General features: G+C 39.9%; 1 protein-coding gene across 3 annotated transcripts in view; it reads right to left on the reverse strand.

The window, feature by feature from the left end:
* KHDRBS2 (KH RNA binding domain containing, signal transduction associated 2) overlaps positions 1 to 19,795 on the reverse strand; it is a 314,320-nt gene that overhangs the window by 164,712 nt on the left and 129,813 nt on the right. For 2 of the 3 annotated variants that reach the window (XM_075202568.1, XM_075202570.1), the window contains one exon: positions 3,475 to 3,591. The exons of the other annotated variant lie outside the window; for it this stretch is intronic. In XM_075202568.1, coding sequence (XP_075058669.1) covers positions 3,475 to 3,591 — 117 coding nt within the window. The remainder of the gene's footprint in view (positions 1 to 3,474; positions 3,592 to 19,795) is intronic. 3 annotated transcript variants of the gene reach the window in all.

Below are 19,795 nucleotides of genomic sequence, written 5' to 3' on the forward strand. Positions count from 1 at the left end.
GAACTTTGTTATCCCACTACTTTGGAGTGGAATGCACACAAGAAGGAGGTATAGCTATGTCACGTAAGGGTGCACCACGTGACCGCAGGGCATGCATAGCACTTCTAAAGCACTAGGCCACCCCTTGCCCCATATTCTCTCTTCAAAACACCTCTTGAATGCTGTGAGCATCTACCAATGATATGCATGTCAATAAAAGGAGACCCATCAGCGAGACATATATTTTGAATATCCTGCAATTGTGACAAAAGTCTTGATCCAAAGGGATGGTGGGACAGTTGGGAGATATCTATTGCATATTTCAGTTATTACTAATTCATTTTATTAATATATCTCCAAAAAGAGATTATATAGTACAATTAAAATGTGCAAAAATGCATCTGTTTATTTTTTTGCTATAAAGCATCCTTGTACACCATGCTCATAAATAAGTACACGATGAAAGACAAAATTAGTAAGCTCTTCCAAGCCCTACATATTTGTAACTCATGCATTCTATGTTCAAATGTACAGACTCATGCCAAAACTTTGCTTGCACACTAAACTAAATATATTCTCCAGGTTTCAGGTTGTGATTAAGCATCTCAGGGGTGAAAGGGCTATGAATCAAGTCTCTCAATATTAATATTACCATTATATTGCTTTCCAGTGCACAAATCTGTGTGTATTTACCAAGTTTCTCCTTTGTGTTATAAAGCAAATGCAACTTCCCAAAAAACAAAAATATAGATCTATATGGCGCACTATGTGGACTATCTGCACCAAATTAGGATTAATAAAATCACCTTTTAAAAATATTGTATTAAAGAAGACAATTAGTACCAATTCAAGATTAGTAGCGCAGCTCTCAAGGGTTTACACACCATGCTAAGGAGCATGGTCCGTAACAGTAGCCAATGCTCTGCTGATTCCATACCTGAAGAGTTCCAAATTTCTACTGGCATTAATGTAAGCACAAAAACTGTATGACGGGAGGTTAATGGAATGGCCGAGCAGCTGCATGCAAACCTCATATCACCAAGACCAATGCCAAGCGTCGGATGGAGTGGTGTACACCCACACCCACACTGGACTCTGAGTGACGAGTCACGATTCTCTGTTTGGCAGTCAGGGTTTGGCAGATGCCAGGAGAACATTACCTGCCTGACTGCATTATGCCAACTGTGAAGTTTGGTGGAGGAGAGATAATGATACGGGGCTGTTTTTCAGAGTTTGGGATAGGTCCCTTATCTTCGGTGATGGGCAACCTTAATGCTTCAGCATACCAAGTCATTGTTATGACAATGACAATGCTATGCTTCCAACTTTGTGGCAATTGTTTGGGAAAGGCCCTTCTCTATTCCAACATAACTGTGCCCCTGTGCACAAAGCAAGGATTACAAAGACATGGTTTGATGAGTTTAGTGTGAATAAACTTGACTGGCCCGCACAGAGCCCTGACCTCAACCCCATTGAACACCTTTGGGATGAACTGGAATGGAGATTGCGAGCCAGGCTCTCTCGTCCAACATCAGTGCCTGATCTCATAAATAGTCTACAGAATGAATGGACACAAATTCCCACAGAAACACTCCAACATCTTGTCGAAAGCCTTCCAAGAAGAGTAGAAGCTGTTATCCCTGCCAAAGAGGGACCAGCTCCACTTAGTATATGTATTTGAATACAATGATATTACAGTCCCTGTTTTTGTAATGATCAAGCGTCTGAATACTTTCTTCCATATAGTGTATGTGATGGATCTATACCCTGACACTGGTGTCGGATTTACACACTTTCCATCAGCTCCAGAGATTATTACAGGAAATAACAAGCATTTCCTACTTGATGACGAGGTACCGATATATCTTTGATTAAAGTAAATAGCATACTCTACTGTACAGAGGTCATTTATGATGTGCAGGTGAAAAATTTAGCATCCTCTGTTGGGAAGTTCTTGATAATGTATGCTAAGCGCAGCTCATATTTCTCAGAGACGAGATTTGACATTTTAGTTTTGAGCAAATACCACTATCTGTCCACCAAGGAAATACATAAGTGGATGCCTTCATTCTGCTTTTGGGAATGTACCTATGCATTTGGGAAAAGCCTGGATGTTCCTATGCATATAAAATACACATACCCATTTCAACAGCACCTGGTCAGTATAAAAGCTGTTTAATTGAATGTATAGCATAATTTCCAGTTATTGGCACCAAATGAGCACCTATAAAAAAAGCAATCCCTTTGTGTGCACAAATATTTACTAACTAAGGAATTCCATTATCAATGTGCCTTATCAACCCTTCACATTTTATGTCAATATCTCATCTTGTAAGATTAAATCTAATTTTTGCAAGTGGATACAATATAAGGTGATTGAGTGCACTCAGCCAGTAATTTATAAAGGAATGCCGTTAATCTGCCCAGCTCTTTCCATTAGATTTAAACATTTGCACTCCCTTGAATATATGCTGTGATGCAGCACTTCTCAGATATACCTGTGCTATTTTATAGAACTCATGCAATTGCACAAGAAGATGCGTGTAACATCGCAAAGTGGCATATGCTTATGTGTTCTTAAATGATCATTAGTATGTTTTGAATTGCCAACTGATGTAGACTGTTAAACATTTGTACATTTTATAATTTAATATATGGATGTTTATATATACAAATAAAGGTAAACAACATGAGGACGCCTATTTAATGTGGACAGCAGCGTTGCCCTCCTTATCACTATCTCAGGATGGAGACAACTTGGCATTGCCGATAGAAAAAAATGTTTTCTTGTTAAAATAAAATATTGTTTTCTTTTTTTTTTTAGGTTCCCTGGTGAGATTTTATTGATAAATCTGGGTGATATCTATATAATCAGCTTAATAACTAGGCCCCACAAGGTGAACATGAATAGTTTTCATTAAAGAGCCAGTCCTATTTGGAAGCTTGTCTCGCTATTAACATGCAAGAGGAAATTTGTGTCTAGCAATAAATGATAACTTGGACGTTTATATAATACCTAAATGACAAATATCAATATATTACCTTTTTTAAAATTCCAAAGTGGCAACAAGTACAATTATTTAAAAACAGGCAGTTTAAATCATAAATAAGATACATACAACTAAGAATAACTGCACATTCCAGGTTTTTTTTTTATTATCTTTAGCTTTTTTTAATAAACTCATCACCGTATTAGAGCCTGCATGCATCATGGGTGCTCTACATGACAAAAATGAGAAACACTAAATATACTAAACAGGAGACTCATTACAAACAAATAAATCTCATCAATCCTGCGCATTACTGTATTATGATGACACAGACTTTTGCAAAATATTGAAACATAAACATGTGACGTTATATTTCTAGTTTTATGATGTGTAAAGATACCCTTTTCCAATGGATAAACAAAGCAGATTGTCTGAACATAAAAACAACAATAAACATGATATATTATTATTATTATTATTATTATTATTAACAAAGCATACTTACCTTTGTCTTGTCTCTCATTGAACCCTTTCCCAAGATAGACATTTTTGCACCAGTTTCTTCTTGTAATCTCTTTAAAGAGTTTCCTCGTGGTCCAAGTAACTTCCCAACAAAATTAAACTAAAAATAAACATACATGTTGTTTATAAGTTAGATATTATCACACCAGTACTACTACTATGTTACATATATTATATAGGTTTTAATGGTGTTTGCATATAGATAAGTAAATCTCCACTGAATCACATTACAAAATTCACCAATCATTTGATTAAGTAATACAGAAATGTAAGTCAAATAGTTCTGGAAATATGGGTGAGACGTTTGGACCAGTAATTAGAACAAGCAGAATGTCAATGGAATTTTTATATCATTAATTCATCTGTATCTGATTATAGAGATCACTGTATAGTGTGGTTATTAGATATTTTTTAAATAACAACATCTTTCAAATCTATAACAGTTCCCTCAAATCAACATCACAATAATGTGCATTCCCATTTAGTATGTAGTTTCATCATCAAATGTATTGACTGCCAACAAGAATCAGAGTTTATCCTATGGTTGTAGTGTTTGCTACAATCATAGAAGCCATAGTGAGTATTGAGTTACTTACAAGATTGTTAATATTCTGGTGGAGACCTGTATACCGAAGAAATCTTTTTAGGAAAAGTTTGGACCAATCCATAAGTGATTAAAAACACCAATGACAATAAGGTTATTTACAAGCCGCAGACCAGTAATACTTCTTTATATGATTTTTGCCTACAGATCTATACTCATTACCGCAAATGTATGTAGTTGAATAAAGAACCAGCACACCATCATGACTTCAGCAAATTACTGTCTTTATTCTAATGTTATTTACTTATTGAGTGAGGACAGAGTTAAGTTACAGTATGTTCCCCACAAAACTATGTGCAAAAATAGGCACGTAACTTCACAAAACAGGATTTGTGCTGTGGTTTTGCACTTTTATGGTTGATAAGTGACCTTTCTTTACTAACATAAAAGTGGGAGTGTATACATTGGTTTGCTATACCGTCACTTCTCCAAGTGCTTTCATTGTAAAACTATCAAACTCCATTCACTTAAATTCCCATTATATTTTTCACACCCCCAGTTGTAAATTTCCATACCTCTACTTCTAAATTTCCACGTCGACCTTTGACTAACATAATATCTCACTAATAAGTGACAGGACTGACAACATCTGAGTTCAGAACCAGATTAATAATATTCCCACCCACCAACAAGAGCATACCTGACATTTCTATCTCTGTTGATAATATGACCATAAATCCCACCCCACAAGCTCGCTGCCTAGGTGTAATCCTTGACTCACACCTATCCTTTGTTCCCCACATTGACTCTATATCTAAATCATGTTACATACATCTAAAGAACATTTCCAGAATTTGCACATATCTCGCGCAAGACACTGCTAAAACCTTAATTCATGCACTTATCATCTCCCGCATTGACTATTGCAATTCTCTCCTTACTGGTCTTCCCTAAAACAGAATCAAACCCCTACAATCTATTTTGCACACTATTGCAAGAGTGATTTTCCTTGCAAATCGTTATTCCTCTGTTGAATCACTCTGTATGTCTCTACACTGGCTGCCTGTTTTCTACCGAATCCAATATAAAATACTTTTACTAACCTACAAGGCCATCAACAAAGCTGCACCAACATACATCTCCTCTCTTGTCTCTAAATATATCCCAACTTGGCAACTCCGTTCTACACAAGATATGCGTCTCTCATCCACCCTCATTACATCCTCTCATTCCCGGTTACAGGACTTTTTCGGGCTGCACCCACTCTATGGAATTCTCTCCCTTGCACAATAAGACTCTCCTCTGGTCTACAAACTTTCAAGCGTTCTCTGAAAACCCACCTCTTCAGACAAGCTTATAATATTCCTGAACCACCCTCTTAACCTCACTACATTACCCTATTGCCACCCGTTACACAATTTCACACAAGACAACTACCCCTTGACCAACATTGTCGTGTGACAGGATCATTTAGCTTATGAGTCACTTTTACCTTTACAGCCTGGCTGGGCCGAAATGCAAAATGTAGACATAGCCTTAGCCTCATGTGTCAAACTCTCATTGTCCCATAGATTGTAAGCTTGCGAGCAGGGCCTTCTCACCTCTTTTTCTGTTTTACCCAGTTTGTTTATTAGTTTACTATGTTTGTCCCGAATTGTAAAGCGCTACGGAATATGTTGGCGCTATATAAATAAATAAATGATGATGATGATGATGATGATGTTTTAGACAGCACAACCACCTTTTTTAAAAAAATAAAAAAAAATTCACATATCAAAAGGAAGTAGGGGGTATGGGGAAGGGGGTACAGAAAGAGAAGGGGAGGCAGGGCGTGGGATACAAAGACAATTGGATCCAATGACAATCATATGGTATACAAACTTACCAGACACAAACAGTTAAATATAGAGTAGGCGTTCAGTCACGTGAAGGAAGGTCCAAAAAGGAGAAGAGAGAAAATAAGTGATTTCAAAGAAATGGGAGAGGAGGGGGGAGTGGAATGTTAGTAGAGGAAAGTAGGGAACAAGGTTGTGTGCAGTGAGCTGAAAATAAGATTTATACTACAGGTGATCGACGTAATAGGAAGTTCAGGCATTCCGTGTGGAGGGGAATTGAAGTGAATGGTTGTGGATAACTCTGGTAATATGTTCCGTTTTGTGTGTTTCCCAAACTTTCAGAATGAGTCTTTGAATGGTGGGAGATTCCGTTTTTTCCAAATTAGAGCTATCAGGCATCTTTCAGCCATGAGACTATGTCGGATCAGTTTCTTTGTGTGCGTCATAACATCGGGGACTGTACATGGGAGAAGATGATAGGAGTTGTTATCTGAGAGTAGGACATGGTTGATACATTCAAGCAAGTGGAGGATCTCATTCCAGAAGTGTGCTATTTTTGGGGCAAGTCCACCATATATGGGAAAGGGTACCTTCCCTACCACATCCTTGCCAGAATGAAGTAGAAACATTTGGGTAAGTGGCACCAAGTCTCATCAGCACTATGTACCACCAAGAAAGAAGTTTGTATGAATTTTCTTTGAGTTGTGTACATATGGACCTTTAAGCAACAGCTTCATAGTTCAAGCCTCCAGCCAAAGAACCTTACCCATGTCTTCCTCATACGTAAGCTCCTGTCCTTCCTTGGTCATTTGGTTAGGCTTAATGAACAGCAAATAAAACGTTGAGATCAGGCCACTGTAGGGGGATATGACAAGAGAGAAGGCTTCCAGCACAGAGGGAACATGAGGGTGTTTGCATTTTATTTTGTCATGATAGAAATGGCAAATCTGAAAATACTGATAGAAAGTTGAGGAAGGGAGCTCAAAGCTAGTCTGTAGGCCAGAGAACTCTGGAGAGAGGTTTGTGGGGACCATGTCGTGAAAGAATTTAATGACATGGGACGTACAGCATTTAAATGTGCTGGGGTTTAATCGTGGAGAGAAGTCAGGGTTATTCCAGAGAAGGGATATGTAGGGAAGATTAGATATCAAGTCAAAAGCTTGGTGCAAAAGTTACAGACCAACAACGATAATCGCAGATTTGAAGGCAGTTGGGAGGGACGGGGTCAGTGCTTGGGATCAATCCAGAACAAGGAGTAGGTATGAGAGTGTGAGTCAACATTCCTTGTGTGAGATGTGCGGCCAGATAATACATATGGAGTAGGGGATGCCTAAACCTCCATCTCTTGAGTGTCATTAAAGCACCCTAAGGTGAACACTGAGTCTTCTGGAGGCCCAAACAAATCAAGTTATGTTATTTTGAAGGTCTTTGAGAACATTGGAGGGTGTTCTGATTGTGAGGGTTTAGAAAAGGTAGAGGAGTATTGGGAGCAAGTTCGACTTAAGTGCTGCTATTCTACCAATCCAAGAAATATGTTGAAAAGCCCAAGAACATAGATCCTTTTAAAGGGCATCAATCAGTGGGGGAAAGTTTGCCTGGAATGGGTGCTCATAGTGTTTGGTGAGAAAAAAGGCTGAGATATTTTAATTTGTGAGGTTGACAGTGAAATTGGTAATTGGATTGTAGGGTTTATAAAAGGGACAGGGGACATTGAGAGGGATGGCTTCATTTTTTTTGCATTCATTTTAAAGTTTGAGAGTCAACTGTTGTAACGATACTGGTGGTATTACCTGAAGCCCAATAGCCGAGTAGATATTCAGAGAGTAGTCAGACGTTTGCCGGGTCAGTACACAAGCGGGTAGTCAGACGTTTGCCGGGTCGGTACACAAGAGGGTAGTCAGACGTTAGCCGGGTCAGTACACAAGAGGGTAGTCAGACGTTAGCCGGGTCGGTACACAGGACGGTAGTCAGACGTTTGCCGGGTCAGTACACAAGCAGGTAGTCACAGATGCAAGGTAGAATAGCAGGTAGCAGGAGCTGAGCAAGAATACTAAAGCATTGGTCTGAATCAGGAAGTGCCATTTATAGGCCCAAACAGGAAACAGGATCCAAGATGGTTTCTCTTTGATTCCAAACTGGCCATCTTGGATAAGGGCAAATCTAAGGGCAGGTTTGCAAATACAGAGACCTCTAGTGGTCGGAGGTGCAAATGTCAAAGTAATTCCTTACAGTATTCCCCCCTTTCAATAACGTCCTCTGGACGGTGCTTTGCAGGGTTTCTCCGGGTATCTTTGATGAAATTCACGCAGCAATCAAGGTCATGGACATTAACTTCTGGTTCCCATGATTTGTCTTCTGGTCCATATCCCTGCCATTGTATCAAATACTGAAGTTTATTTCTAAATATTCGTGAATCTAGTATTTTCTCTACCAAAAATTATTCATGTTCATCAATTTGAACAGGATCTGGAGGAGGCAAGGTGCGACCAGGAAAAGGATTTAAAACTACTGGCTTCAGTAAAGAAACATGAAAGACAGGATGAACCTTCATAGATACTGGGAGTTCAAGTCAAAAGGCAGCTGAACTGACTTGTGCCAAAATTTTAAAAGGACCTATATATTTCGGTCCTAATTTAGGAGTAGGCACGCTTACTTTTAGGTTTCGTGTAGAAAGCCAAACATTCTCGACAGCATTTAAAACTGGTGCAGCTTTACGATGTCTGTCTGCAATTTTCTTATAACTGTCCTGTGCATGTTGCAATGTCTCTCTTAATACTTCGAGGTTAGTTTGTAGTGACTCTAGTCTGGATGTAACAGCAGGTATAGAAGAATCCTGTGGAAAATTGGGGAGTAGGTCTGGATGATACCCCAAATTGGCATAAAAAGGACTTTGTTTTTTGGATGAGTGTTGCGAGTTGTTGTATGAGAACATTAATCCAGTCATCTTGCAGATAGCAAATGTAGCACCGTAGGTATTGTTCTAAAGTCTGATTGGTGCGTTCTGTTTGTCCATTGGATTGAGGATGGAAAGCAGTTGATAATCTGATATTAATGTTAAGAGCACTACAAAACTGCTTCCAAAAACGTGAAGTAAATTGTACTCCTCGGTCAGAGACTACATCATCAGGGACTCCATGTAGACGAAACACTTCCCTGATTAGTAATTCTGCTGTTTCTTTTGCAGAAGGAAGTCCACGACAGGGCCCAAAATGAGCCATTTTTGTGAGTCAATCTACAACCAGAATTGTAGTCATACCCTTGGAGGATGGTAAATCTACAAAAAAATCCATAGAGATTGAACACCATGGACGAGAAGGAACTGGCAAAGGCTGCAAAAGTCCAAGTGAAGCAGTGCGGAGAGTTTTAAACCGGGCACAAGTACTGCACGATGATACAAATCTTTTAACATCCTCCTTGTATTTCGGCCACCAGAAGGAACGAGATAATAATTCATGAGTCTTGAAAACACCTTTATGGCCTGCCAGTCTAGAGTCATGGACAAATTGCAGTACTCTTAATCGTGCTGCTGCTGGTACATACAAGCGGTGTCCATACTTCCAAATGTTATTTCGATAGGTTAAGTGTAAATCTGTAGGGGGTTCTAAAAGTATCGGATCAGTTCTATAACCCTCTTTGATGTCAGACAACAGCTCACCAGTGCCAATAGCTCCCAAGAAATTTGACTTAGAGAGGATTGTCTTTTCCGGATCAAGCTGTGGTGAGTCCTCCATATATGCTTTGGATAGTGCATGAGCTTTCCCATTTCGGGATCCAGGTCTATAAGAGATAACAAAATCAAAACGATTTAGGAATAAACTCCATCTGGCTTGTCACAGAGAAAGTCTTTTTGCAGACCGAACAAACTCTAGGTTCCGGTGGTCAGTAAGTACGGTAATTTGATGTGCAGCACCTTCAAGCAAATGTCTCCATTCAGTAAATGCAGCCACAATGGCTAATAGTTCTTTATTTCCCACATCATAATTTCTTTCTGAAGCAGTCATTTGACGGGAGAAAAAAGCACATGGATGTAATAGCGACTTCTCTCCTATTCTCTGTGATAATATTGCCCCTACTGCTGAATCTGAAGCATCTGCCTCAAGGATAAAAGGAAGTTCTGGGTTGGGTTATATCAATATGGGATCTGTTGTAAACCTTGTCTTAAGCAGAGAAAAAGCCCCTTCAGCTTCTGGAGACCAATGGAAAGGTGATCCCTTCTTGGTTAGTTGAATAATTGGCGTCACAATCTTGGAAAAGTTTTTAATGAAACGTCTACAGAAGTTGGCAAACCCTACGAACCTTTGTACCTCCTTTACATTTCTTGGAGCTGGCCAATCTACTATAGCTTGGACCTTGCTAGGGTCCATTCTCAAACCTTGAGGTGAGATGATATAGCCCAAGAACTGAATCTGTGTTTGGTGGAATTCACACTTCTCCAACTTAATGTACAAAGAGTGTCTGCGAAGACATTCCAGTACACTACGAACTTGTTGTTGGTGCTCCTCTTGGGAATTTGAGAAAATTAGAATGTCATCGAGATAAATGACAACAAATTGGTCAATTAAATCTTTAAAAACATCATTCATGAAATGTTGGAATGTAGCAGGAGCATTGCACAGTCCAAAGGGCATCACTAGATGTTCAAAATGTCCATATTTACATCAGAAAGCAGTCTTCCATTCATCGCCAGATCATATGCGAACTAAATTATATGCCCCTCGCAGATCTAATTTGGTAAAAATTCTTGCTGAGCGAAGCCTTTCCAGTAATTCTGAAATAAGTGGGAGTGGGTAACGGTTCTTGATTGTAACCTTATTCAATGCTCTCTAGTCAATACATGGTCGCAATGAACCATCCTTTTTCTTCACAAAGATAGGTGCACCGGCTGGAGACGTGGAAGGGCGAATAAAACCCTTTTCTAAACTTTCATCCACATAATTCTTGAGGACCTTTAACTCAGGCTCGGCTAATGGGTAAATACGTCCAAAGGGTATAGCAGCCCCAGGTAACAAATCCACAGGACAATCATAGGGTCTGTGAGGTGGTAATTTGTCAGCATTCTTCTTACTACAGACATCAGAAAAGTCTTTATATTGTGGAGGTAGCTGATCCAAAACATGAGGAAGGGAATTATATAACTTGCTCACCTCTTCAACAGAGGATTCAGGTTTAGTCTCCGGAACATATGTCTCTTGTGAAAAAGAAATAGTCTTTGATTCCCAGTTAATGGATGGATTATTTGCAGCCAACCAAGGAATTCCCAGAATAATAGGAAACTGGGGAGCAGAGATCAGTAAGAATGTCAGAGTCTCATGATGGTTTGGCTCAATTACGAGGTCCAAGGGTTCGGTTTCATGAGTAACTGGACCAGAGTTCAAAGGAGAACCATCCACAGTTTCCATTAACACGGGTATCTGTTTCTCTCTAAATTCAATCTTATTTCTTTTATCAAACATAATGTCCATAAAATTGCCGTTCGCACCAGAGTCCACAATTGCTGTACTGGAAATGCAGTGTGCACCGATCTGGAATCGAATTGGAATTGAGAAATGTGAGTTATTATTCTCCTAATTCTTCTCAGTTGATGCTAAAGAGGAGAGACAAGGAATAATTGCGTTCACATGCTGAGGAATGTCGGAAATCACAGACTCCTGGTCTGAAAAGTCTGCATCTGCTAGGCTAGCCACTGTCTTCAGAGGACTTCTAGGACAATTTGAGACATAATGTCCTGGTTTGCCACAATAAAGGCACAAGTTCTCTTGACGTCGTTGCTCCCTTCTCTCAATGGAACTACGTTTGTGGAGTGTGTCTACTTGCATGGGTTCAGACTCAAATTCCTTAGTGGATTTTACCTCAGAATTCCCATAATAGTTTGAACTTGTGGGTTCTCGATAACTGGGGTATGTCCAGGTTAAGGCCTTCCTTTCTTGTCGTCTCTCAATCAGTCGAGCATCAATTCGAATGCAATGGTTGATGAAAGGCTCAAGTTCAGAGGGTGCCTCTGCTCGGGCTAATTCAACTTTAGTGGTCTCAGAAAGTCCCTTATGGTAGACAGACAGCTGCGCCTCAGAATTCCAAGTAGTGTCAAGGACCCATCTTCGAAAATCTGCAGTATATTCCACAACTGAGCGTCTCCCCTGACGTAATTTCAATAAAGTCTTTTCAGCAGTATCTTTCCGGTTCGGATCATCAAAGGTTTGTTTCATTACTTTGAGGAAGTCATCAAATTTCTGTAATATTGGACTAGAATTTTCAATATAGGGAGAAGCCCATGCAAGGGCGGTGTCCTTAAGTTGCAAAAGCATACACTTGACCTTTGACTTATCAGAGTGGAAATGTGACTCATACAGTTGGAAATGCAGCTGGCATTGATTGATAAATCCGCGAAACCTTTGAGGGTCCCTCCAAACCGAGCTGGTGGGAGAGGGAGAGCAGCAGGGGATGGTGCCATTACAGGCACTTGTGGTGACTCCTTCTCCAACTCTGAGATACGTTCCTCATGTTGAGACAGTCGAATTAGAAATTCCTGGAAACCACTATGTGCGTCATGAGTCTTTTGTGAGATAACTTGAAACTCTTGCTTTACCTGTGATTCGAGAGCCACAAAACTGTCCTTCAGGAATTTCAGCTCCGCCTGGCATTCAATCAGCACGGTGGTTAAACTTGCCACGCGCCGCTTAATAGGTATATCTTCGGCGGGATCCACTCCAAGGCTTGAGTATCCTGTAACGATACTGGTGGTATTACCTGAAGCCCAATAGCCGAGTAGATATTCAGAGAGTAGTCAGACGTTTGCCAGGTCAGTACACAAGTGGGTAGTCAGACGTTTGCCGGGTCGGTACACAAGAGGGTAGTCAGACGTTAGCCGGGTCGGTACAAAGGAGGGTAGTCGGACGTTTGCCGGATCGGTACACAAGCAGGTAGTCACAGATGCAAGGTAGAATAGCAGGTAGCAGGAGCTGAGCAAGCAGAATACTCAACCATAGGTCTGAACCAGGAAGTGCCATTTATAGGCCCAAACAGGAAACAGGATCCAAGATGGTTTCTCTTTAATTCCAAACTGGCCATCTTGGATAAGGGCAAATCTAAGGGCAGGTTTGCAAATACAGAGAGACCTCTAGAGGTCGGAGGTGCAAGTGTCAAAGTAATTCCTTACAACTGTACTCAGCTATCTCATCTAACACAAGCGGGACAGTGCTTTGAGGGATGGTTAGTGTAAGTAGGGTGTCATCAGCATAGAAATCTCATTTGTGGTTGTGGGGTTCAACATTGATACTCCTGATACCTGGGTGGTTGCAGAGGATCTCTGATAGGGGTTCCATTGTAACTGCAAAGAGAAGGGGGGACAAGTGGCACTCTCCATTTTTAATAGAGGGTGATGAGCAACCATTAGTGAGGAGGGATGCCGTAGGGTTGTGATAGAGTGCAGAGACTAAAAATGGAGCCAGAGTGTCATGAATCACACTACGAGTTGAGTTATCAGAACCTGTTGTGGACGACCTATAGCAACCTCCTTTCCCATAGAACCAGATATGTTCGCCGGTACTCGGTTGTCCCCAGGACTTATTCTCGAGTAGTGATAACTCAACTCCGTTAGGTAGGCACCACAGAGGACTTGACAGTGGGATGATAACCTGATATACTTCTTGACCAGATGAAGCAGGAACTCTGAGTGAGTAACAGGATGCAGTACCAACCTCCAACAGTATAACAGATTGGCAGTGTGTAGGATGGTGTAATACCAGCTGTGGCCTGTGTGAGATGGAGCTAGAGAGCAGCACAGTGTCAGGGATAATGACGGAGCAAGATAGAGCAGTAAATCTGTACTCTGAAACACTGCTGACACAGGTGAGTCTGATAGAGCGGATAGCTGGCACCATGATCCTGCGGCAGGGAGGAGATCTCTCAGACGAAAAGGCAGAGTCGGAATCCAGGCAGAAGTCAGGGCCACAAGCAAACAAGCAAGGTCAGTATACAACGGGTATTAAACAGGAAAAACAGGCAGACTATTCACAGAACAAAAGCACGGAGAAGCAAGTATGTGCACGCTGTAACCCAGCAAAGGCAGAGTGAAGCTGACAGGTATTTAAACCAGTAGTAGCCAATCAGGAAGGTGTCAGAGCTGCAGGTGAGAGGAGTTCAGGTGATGACACCCAACCTGAAAACAACACTGCAGCAGCCAAAAATAAAACAGCAGTTACCCACTGTTCCTAACACAGAGAAACCCATTTCCCAGAGGGAATGATGCATGAAGGGCTAGGCGACTCAGTCAGATGTCTTCACGGTGCCGAGGGCCAGCACCAGAGAAGGAGGTTGAGGTTTTGTTAACATGGATTAGGTCCATTACCTTGTGGGTATTGTCCTCCAGGGATGAACCCGACTTGGACTTGAAGTACTAAAGTTGATATAACCCAAGCCAGTCTGTTTGCTAGCAATTTGTCTAAAAGTTTTAGAACTAAAGTTGCAATTTGGGTCTGTAGCTGAAGCATAGGAGTGGGTTGTGTCCCTACGTGGGTATAACCACCGTGTTCGCTAGCAGGAGGGGCATATAGTACACGGCTGGGAAGCCGTCAGGGCCTGGGGCCAACGAGTTCTTAAGTGACTAAATTGTGCCTTTAATTCCTCTGCAGAGACTTCGGTTGAGGGACGCTAATTGTGCTTGGGAGAGCAGGGGCAAATGGCATTACTGTAGGTAATGTTTAATTTGCTCATTAAGTTGTGCCAGGTGGCGCCATCTTTCTGGATGGTCGTATAGGTCAGTGTAATAAGCATGGAATTGGTTAGCAATTTTCTATGGATGATAGAGCGGGCGCCCTGCTTGGTCTTGGACGGATTTTACTATTTTCTGGTGTTGAAGTCTAATAATTGGTTGAAAATGAAAATCAGCAATTTCTGTACTCTAATATTAGTTGTGATGTGATTAGTGTGAAATCGAACAATTATTTTAACAAATAACAAGCAAATAAGTTTAATCTATTTATTTGAGTTAATATAAAATACAATGTGGTGAAGAAGCTAATTAATGTTTCCAACATGTTAATTAATTTGAGTTTGGTCTCATTCTGTTCACCATTGCATAAAAATATTTATTATAAATATATTATTATTTATTTAGTATTTATGAAGCGTTCGCACATTGTGAATGCTAGTTATAACTAATATTACTTTTCATACAACAACTAGCAAATCCAGAGATGTCATAAAAAAAACAGTTTACACAGGTCCAGAGGCGGGAGCCTGAAGAATGACACCTGGCCACCCATGGAAATATGACCAACACTTCAAGGAACAATGACCAGAGGAATCTCCCAATCGGGCATCGAGATCTTGGGAAGTCATGACCCATTGACCTATGAATATGGACTTTAATAGTGTAACTGTCCATCTTTGTGATGTCACTGTGTTTTATCACTGTACAGTGTATAAAATGTTCAACTCTGGCTTTGGAAACCAGAGCGATCTTATTGAAGCCTGTTATCCATGCCAACCACTGCATACAGTACTTTGCCCTGTAATCTGTTTTGCAAATAAGACTCTTATGCCTTGGAACCACATCAATCGCATTGGAAAATCTTTATTTCATACGATACATACATATTATCAGCTGGGGACTCCACACTACTCTAGGCCTCGCAGACCTAGGGATTTTGGCTTATCAAGAAAGGGTGTCACAGATTTAAATATATATATATATATATATATATATACACACACACACACACACATATATATGAGATTCTGTTGAGTGATAATATGGTAAAATAAATTGTTAAACGTATCTGGAAGATAAAGTTGCAGAGAATAGGAAATTTTTCTAACGAAGTATGTTTGTGTGCGTATGTTTGTTTTGAAGCAAAGAGATTAGTTTGTATTGGTACGCAATGCATGTGGTTAATAGTACTGTCTAGGCAAGCGATTAAACCATTAAGAATATAATTGTCATGAATCCGCTAGGATGAGTGAGATCCTGCTGGTGTCGACTGGGATTGGCTAGACTCCACCCAGAGGCGTGGAGTCTAACAGAGCGGAAGGTTTTCACCAGAGATCCCCGCAAGGGAATTTGGGTTTTGCTGCTTCCACCCTGCAGGTCACGGCCCTCTTGGGAAGTTCCCAGTGAGACATGATAGAGAACTGACACGAGAGATGAAGGTAATCCCCAAGTAGTACTAGGGGCAGGATGAGATGATGCTGGGAGACAATATACTTGGAGAAGTAGGGAGCAGGAATCTGCGTCAGGTACCACTAACAAGTGGAGCAGGTGAATGAAAATCTCACACTAGAGATAAATGGAGCGGTGATTCACGGCAGATAAAACTAACAAGTGGAGCAGGTAAGCGGAGATCAGCAACAGTACACTGGATAGGTAGCGGGTGATGATGACAGCAATTACCACTAACAAGTGGAACAGGTAAGTGGAGATCAGCGGCAGTACACTGGATAGGTAGCGATCGAACACCGTGCGGAGGAGAGGGAAACTGCTTCTAAGCCAGAAGTAGAGACAAAGAACCAGCACTGATAGGTGAGAGGAGGAGCCTTAAAAAGTGATGTCAGGAAAGTACAACCAATGGGATAACAGGGCAGATAGAATAGGTGAGATGGTCTGCGCAAGCGCAGGACTGCTGCTGACATGACAGTCAACGAGGAATGCAAAGAATCAGGAGGAGGGTAGGTGCGCCGGCCCTCGAGACCAGACCAAGGAGTAAGAACTGATAAATAATAAGAAATTGAATATAGAAGTAGATAAAAAAAAAGATGTAAATTTCAGAAAAAATAATAAACCAAATAAAAATAGAAATAAAATAAAAATAAAGGTAAAAATAAAAATGAAAATAAAGATAAATATATAAATAAAATACAAATAAAAAATACAAAAAATGCATGATCCTATTACACAATGATGAATATCCGGAAAACTATTGTATAGTGTATACCTATAAATATACTTTTTGAAACAATTTTATAGCATATGCTTAATGGTAAACTAATGTACAGTAACGATGTATAAATATTAGGGAATAGTCACTGACTTCATCACAAATATACCGATTCTAATTGGTCATTAATTTTGTCAAAATAATAGTTTATCTAGTCAGAATAGTAGCAGTGTGGGTAGCAAAACAAAAAGCTACTTTCCTAATTACTAAGTAATTCTCGGGATCATTTCCTCCTAATTGGTTTGATTAAATGATGTATAATGTTGTCAGTTAATAATTAGCCCTGTTTTGTATTTTAAATATGTACTGTGGCTATTGTGGTCTGAAAAGAATCCTTAAGCTTTATATGTTTTTAATAAGAGAGCTTTTTAATCAATAAAAGTTATTATCTAGTACAGCGTTCTCTTCCTTTTCTTTGTTGATATTGACAGGCTGCAGACGCCTGCATATGAGAGCTGCAGTCTAGATTGATACGGTTTATTATTAAGATATAGTGCCTGACATTTAAGAATTTGTTTTTATATTTGAGTCTCTGCTGTGCCTGAATTTTATGCATGCAAAGAAACTTGAGTATTGAGAAGCTGAATAGAACAATCAGACAATAGCCCACAAGTTTAGTATAAATGGTTAACTTTAAGCTCCAAAGGTATATGTTTTCTAGGAAAAATAGCTCCCAAAATAATAACTATTTCCCATGATAAAATGACTGACATTCACAGAACAGTCTCACCTCCTTATGTACACACACAGCATGAACACAAATTCAAATGAAGTACAATGCCAGAGGAAGAACATTTAGCTGTAAATCTAATCACAGAATCCATAGGGTTTCAGTTCTTGATTGCATTGGACCTCAGCAAGACTGCTTGGGGAACCCACAATTATAAATATATACTGGACAAGGCTAAATTAATTGATAATATTACCGAGATGTATGATAACACATTTAGGTATACGGTTAAGGAGCTGCAAGTATATTAGAAGGAATTAATACAGTATAGAATGGTACTAATTTATCTCACTGCAGTTACTGGTGAATATTGACAATATTGACATTAGCCATCTAGTTTTATGACATGCGCCAATATGGCGGATCCGGTCTATAAATTACCGGAAAAACATGCCGGTTATATGATCGGTTTATTGCTCCTGAGGAAGTCTGGATTAATCCAGATGAAACGCGTCGAGTTGGATGTTCATTTGTGCTGTTTCCTATACCTGATGTAAGTTCTCTTTTTACCTTGTTTATTAAATCTATTTGTATATTACATCGCATCTTCTTCCATTCTATTTTGCCGCCATTTTGGAGAGTGTTTGGTTGTGGAATACATGCCTAATTTGAGGAATCACCAGAGAAGAGTTATTTGAGAAGTGCTGCCTTTTCTGGAGACGTCTGGTACGCAGACTGCATTTATGTTATTTGTTGTCCTATGTGAATGGGCTTTACATCTGGGCTATAGACACTATTTCCCACTAAGGTGGTTGTGATACTGGCATATGGTGTTGTCACTTTCCCCGTGGTGCAATCTATCATACATACAGTATTATACTATGTTGGCTTTTTTCTACCTTGTCCTCTTATTGAGCTGAGGTCCAGAGGCACAGCCATTGAGGAAGACCAAGCATATGCAAAGATCTTCTTTCCAAACCTCACGGTACGCATGTTATTACAAATCCCAAGTTTTATACATCTGATTTTACACCGTGAGGCGCCCTGCCTGTCTTTTGTTGCAGTGATTATCTTCTCCTTTCCGGAATGACCATCTAGTTCCAGGCATCCGTGGGCTGCCACTCTTACACGAGTGAAAGTGATCTCGACTTTTATAACTTGGACTGATTTATGTGTAAATTACAAATTAGTGTTATATTCCCTTATTTATTAGAGGTGGTACATAGCGCCAGAATATCTTTATTTTTGTATTATATATATATATATATATATATATATATATATATACATACGAGGTATGTCTATTAAATAACGAGACTGTGATTCCACCTAGTAAACAAAGCAGCCAGAACCGGTTATAACTGCATACGTAGTAACCTTGAACCAGTCTGAACCTGCATGACAAGCTACAACACTCTATGACGTTCAGTTGATTGTGAGTCGCCATTTAGTTTGGTTGTGTTTTCTGTAGAGTGCCGAAAAATGCTAAGTTTAAAAGTTGAACAACGTGTCAATTTGAAATTTTTTGTAAAATTGCACAAAACACTAACAGAATGTTTTCAAATGCTTACTACGACCTATGGGAATGACTGCCTGTCTCATGCGCGTGTATTTGAGTGGCACAAAAGATTTAGCGAGGGACATGAGAATGGCGATGATGATGAACGCCCTGGACGACCTTGCACTTCAAGAACTGAAGAAAATATAGAAAAAAATCAGTCAGATTGTTCTAAAAGACCGCTGACTCAGTGTTCAAATGATAGCTGAATCCGTGAACATTGACAAGGACACCGTATGGAAAATTTTGCGTGAGGATCTTAACATGACGAAAGTTTGTGTAAAGATGGTCCCAAGGGTTCTCACACCAGAGCAAAAAGAACATCGCAATCAATGTTGTGTTGACATTCTGCAGCAACTTGACACAGATCCAAACCTGTTTCATAAAGTAATCACTTGTGATGAGTCCTGGATCTTCCAGTACAATCGTGAAACCAAAATACAGTCAATGCACTGGATAACACCTTCATCACTAAGAATGAAAAAAGCTTGTCAAAGCAAGTCAAAATTCAAAGCAATGCTCATTGTTTTTTTCGATATCAAGAGTGTAAGTTTGGAAGAAGGTGTTCCAGAAGGCACAACAGTTAATCAGCATTATTATAAGGAAGTTTTGCATTTCAGTGGTGTATCTTGCTGTGTGCAGGGGTGCACGCCTATTTTCATTCCACAAAAGGACTTCAGTTTTGAATCAAGTGGTCTGCAGATTTTATGCTATACTTTTAATCTAAACCATTTTATGCCACCATGTTACACTTGTGGAAAATCAA

This window comes from Mixophyes fleayi, chromosome 3 (assembly GCF_038048845.1).
Source record: "Mixophyes fleayi isolate aMixFle1 chromosome 3, aMixFle1.hap1, whole genome shotgun sequence".
In the NCBI taxonomy this organism is placed as follows: Eukaryota; Metazoa; Chordata; class Amphibia; order Anura; family Limnodynastidae; genus Mixophyes; species Mixophyes fleayi.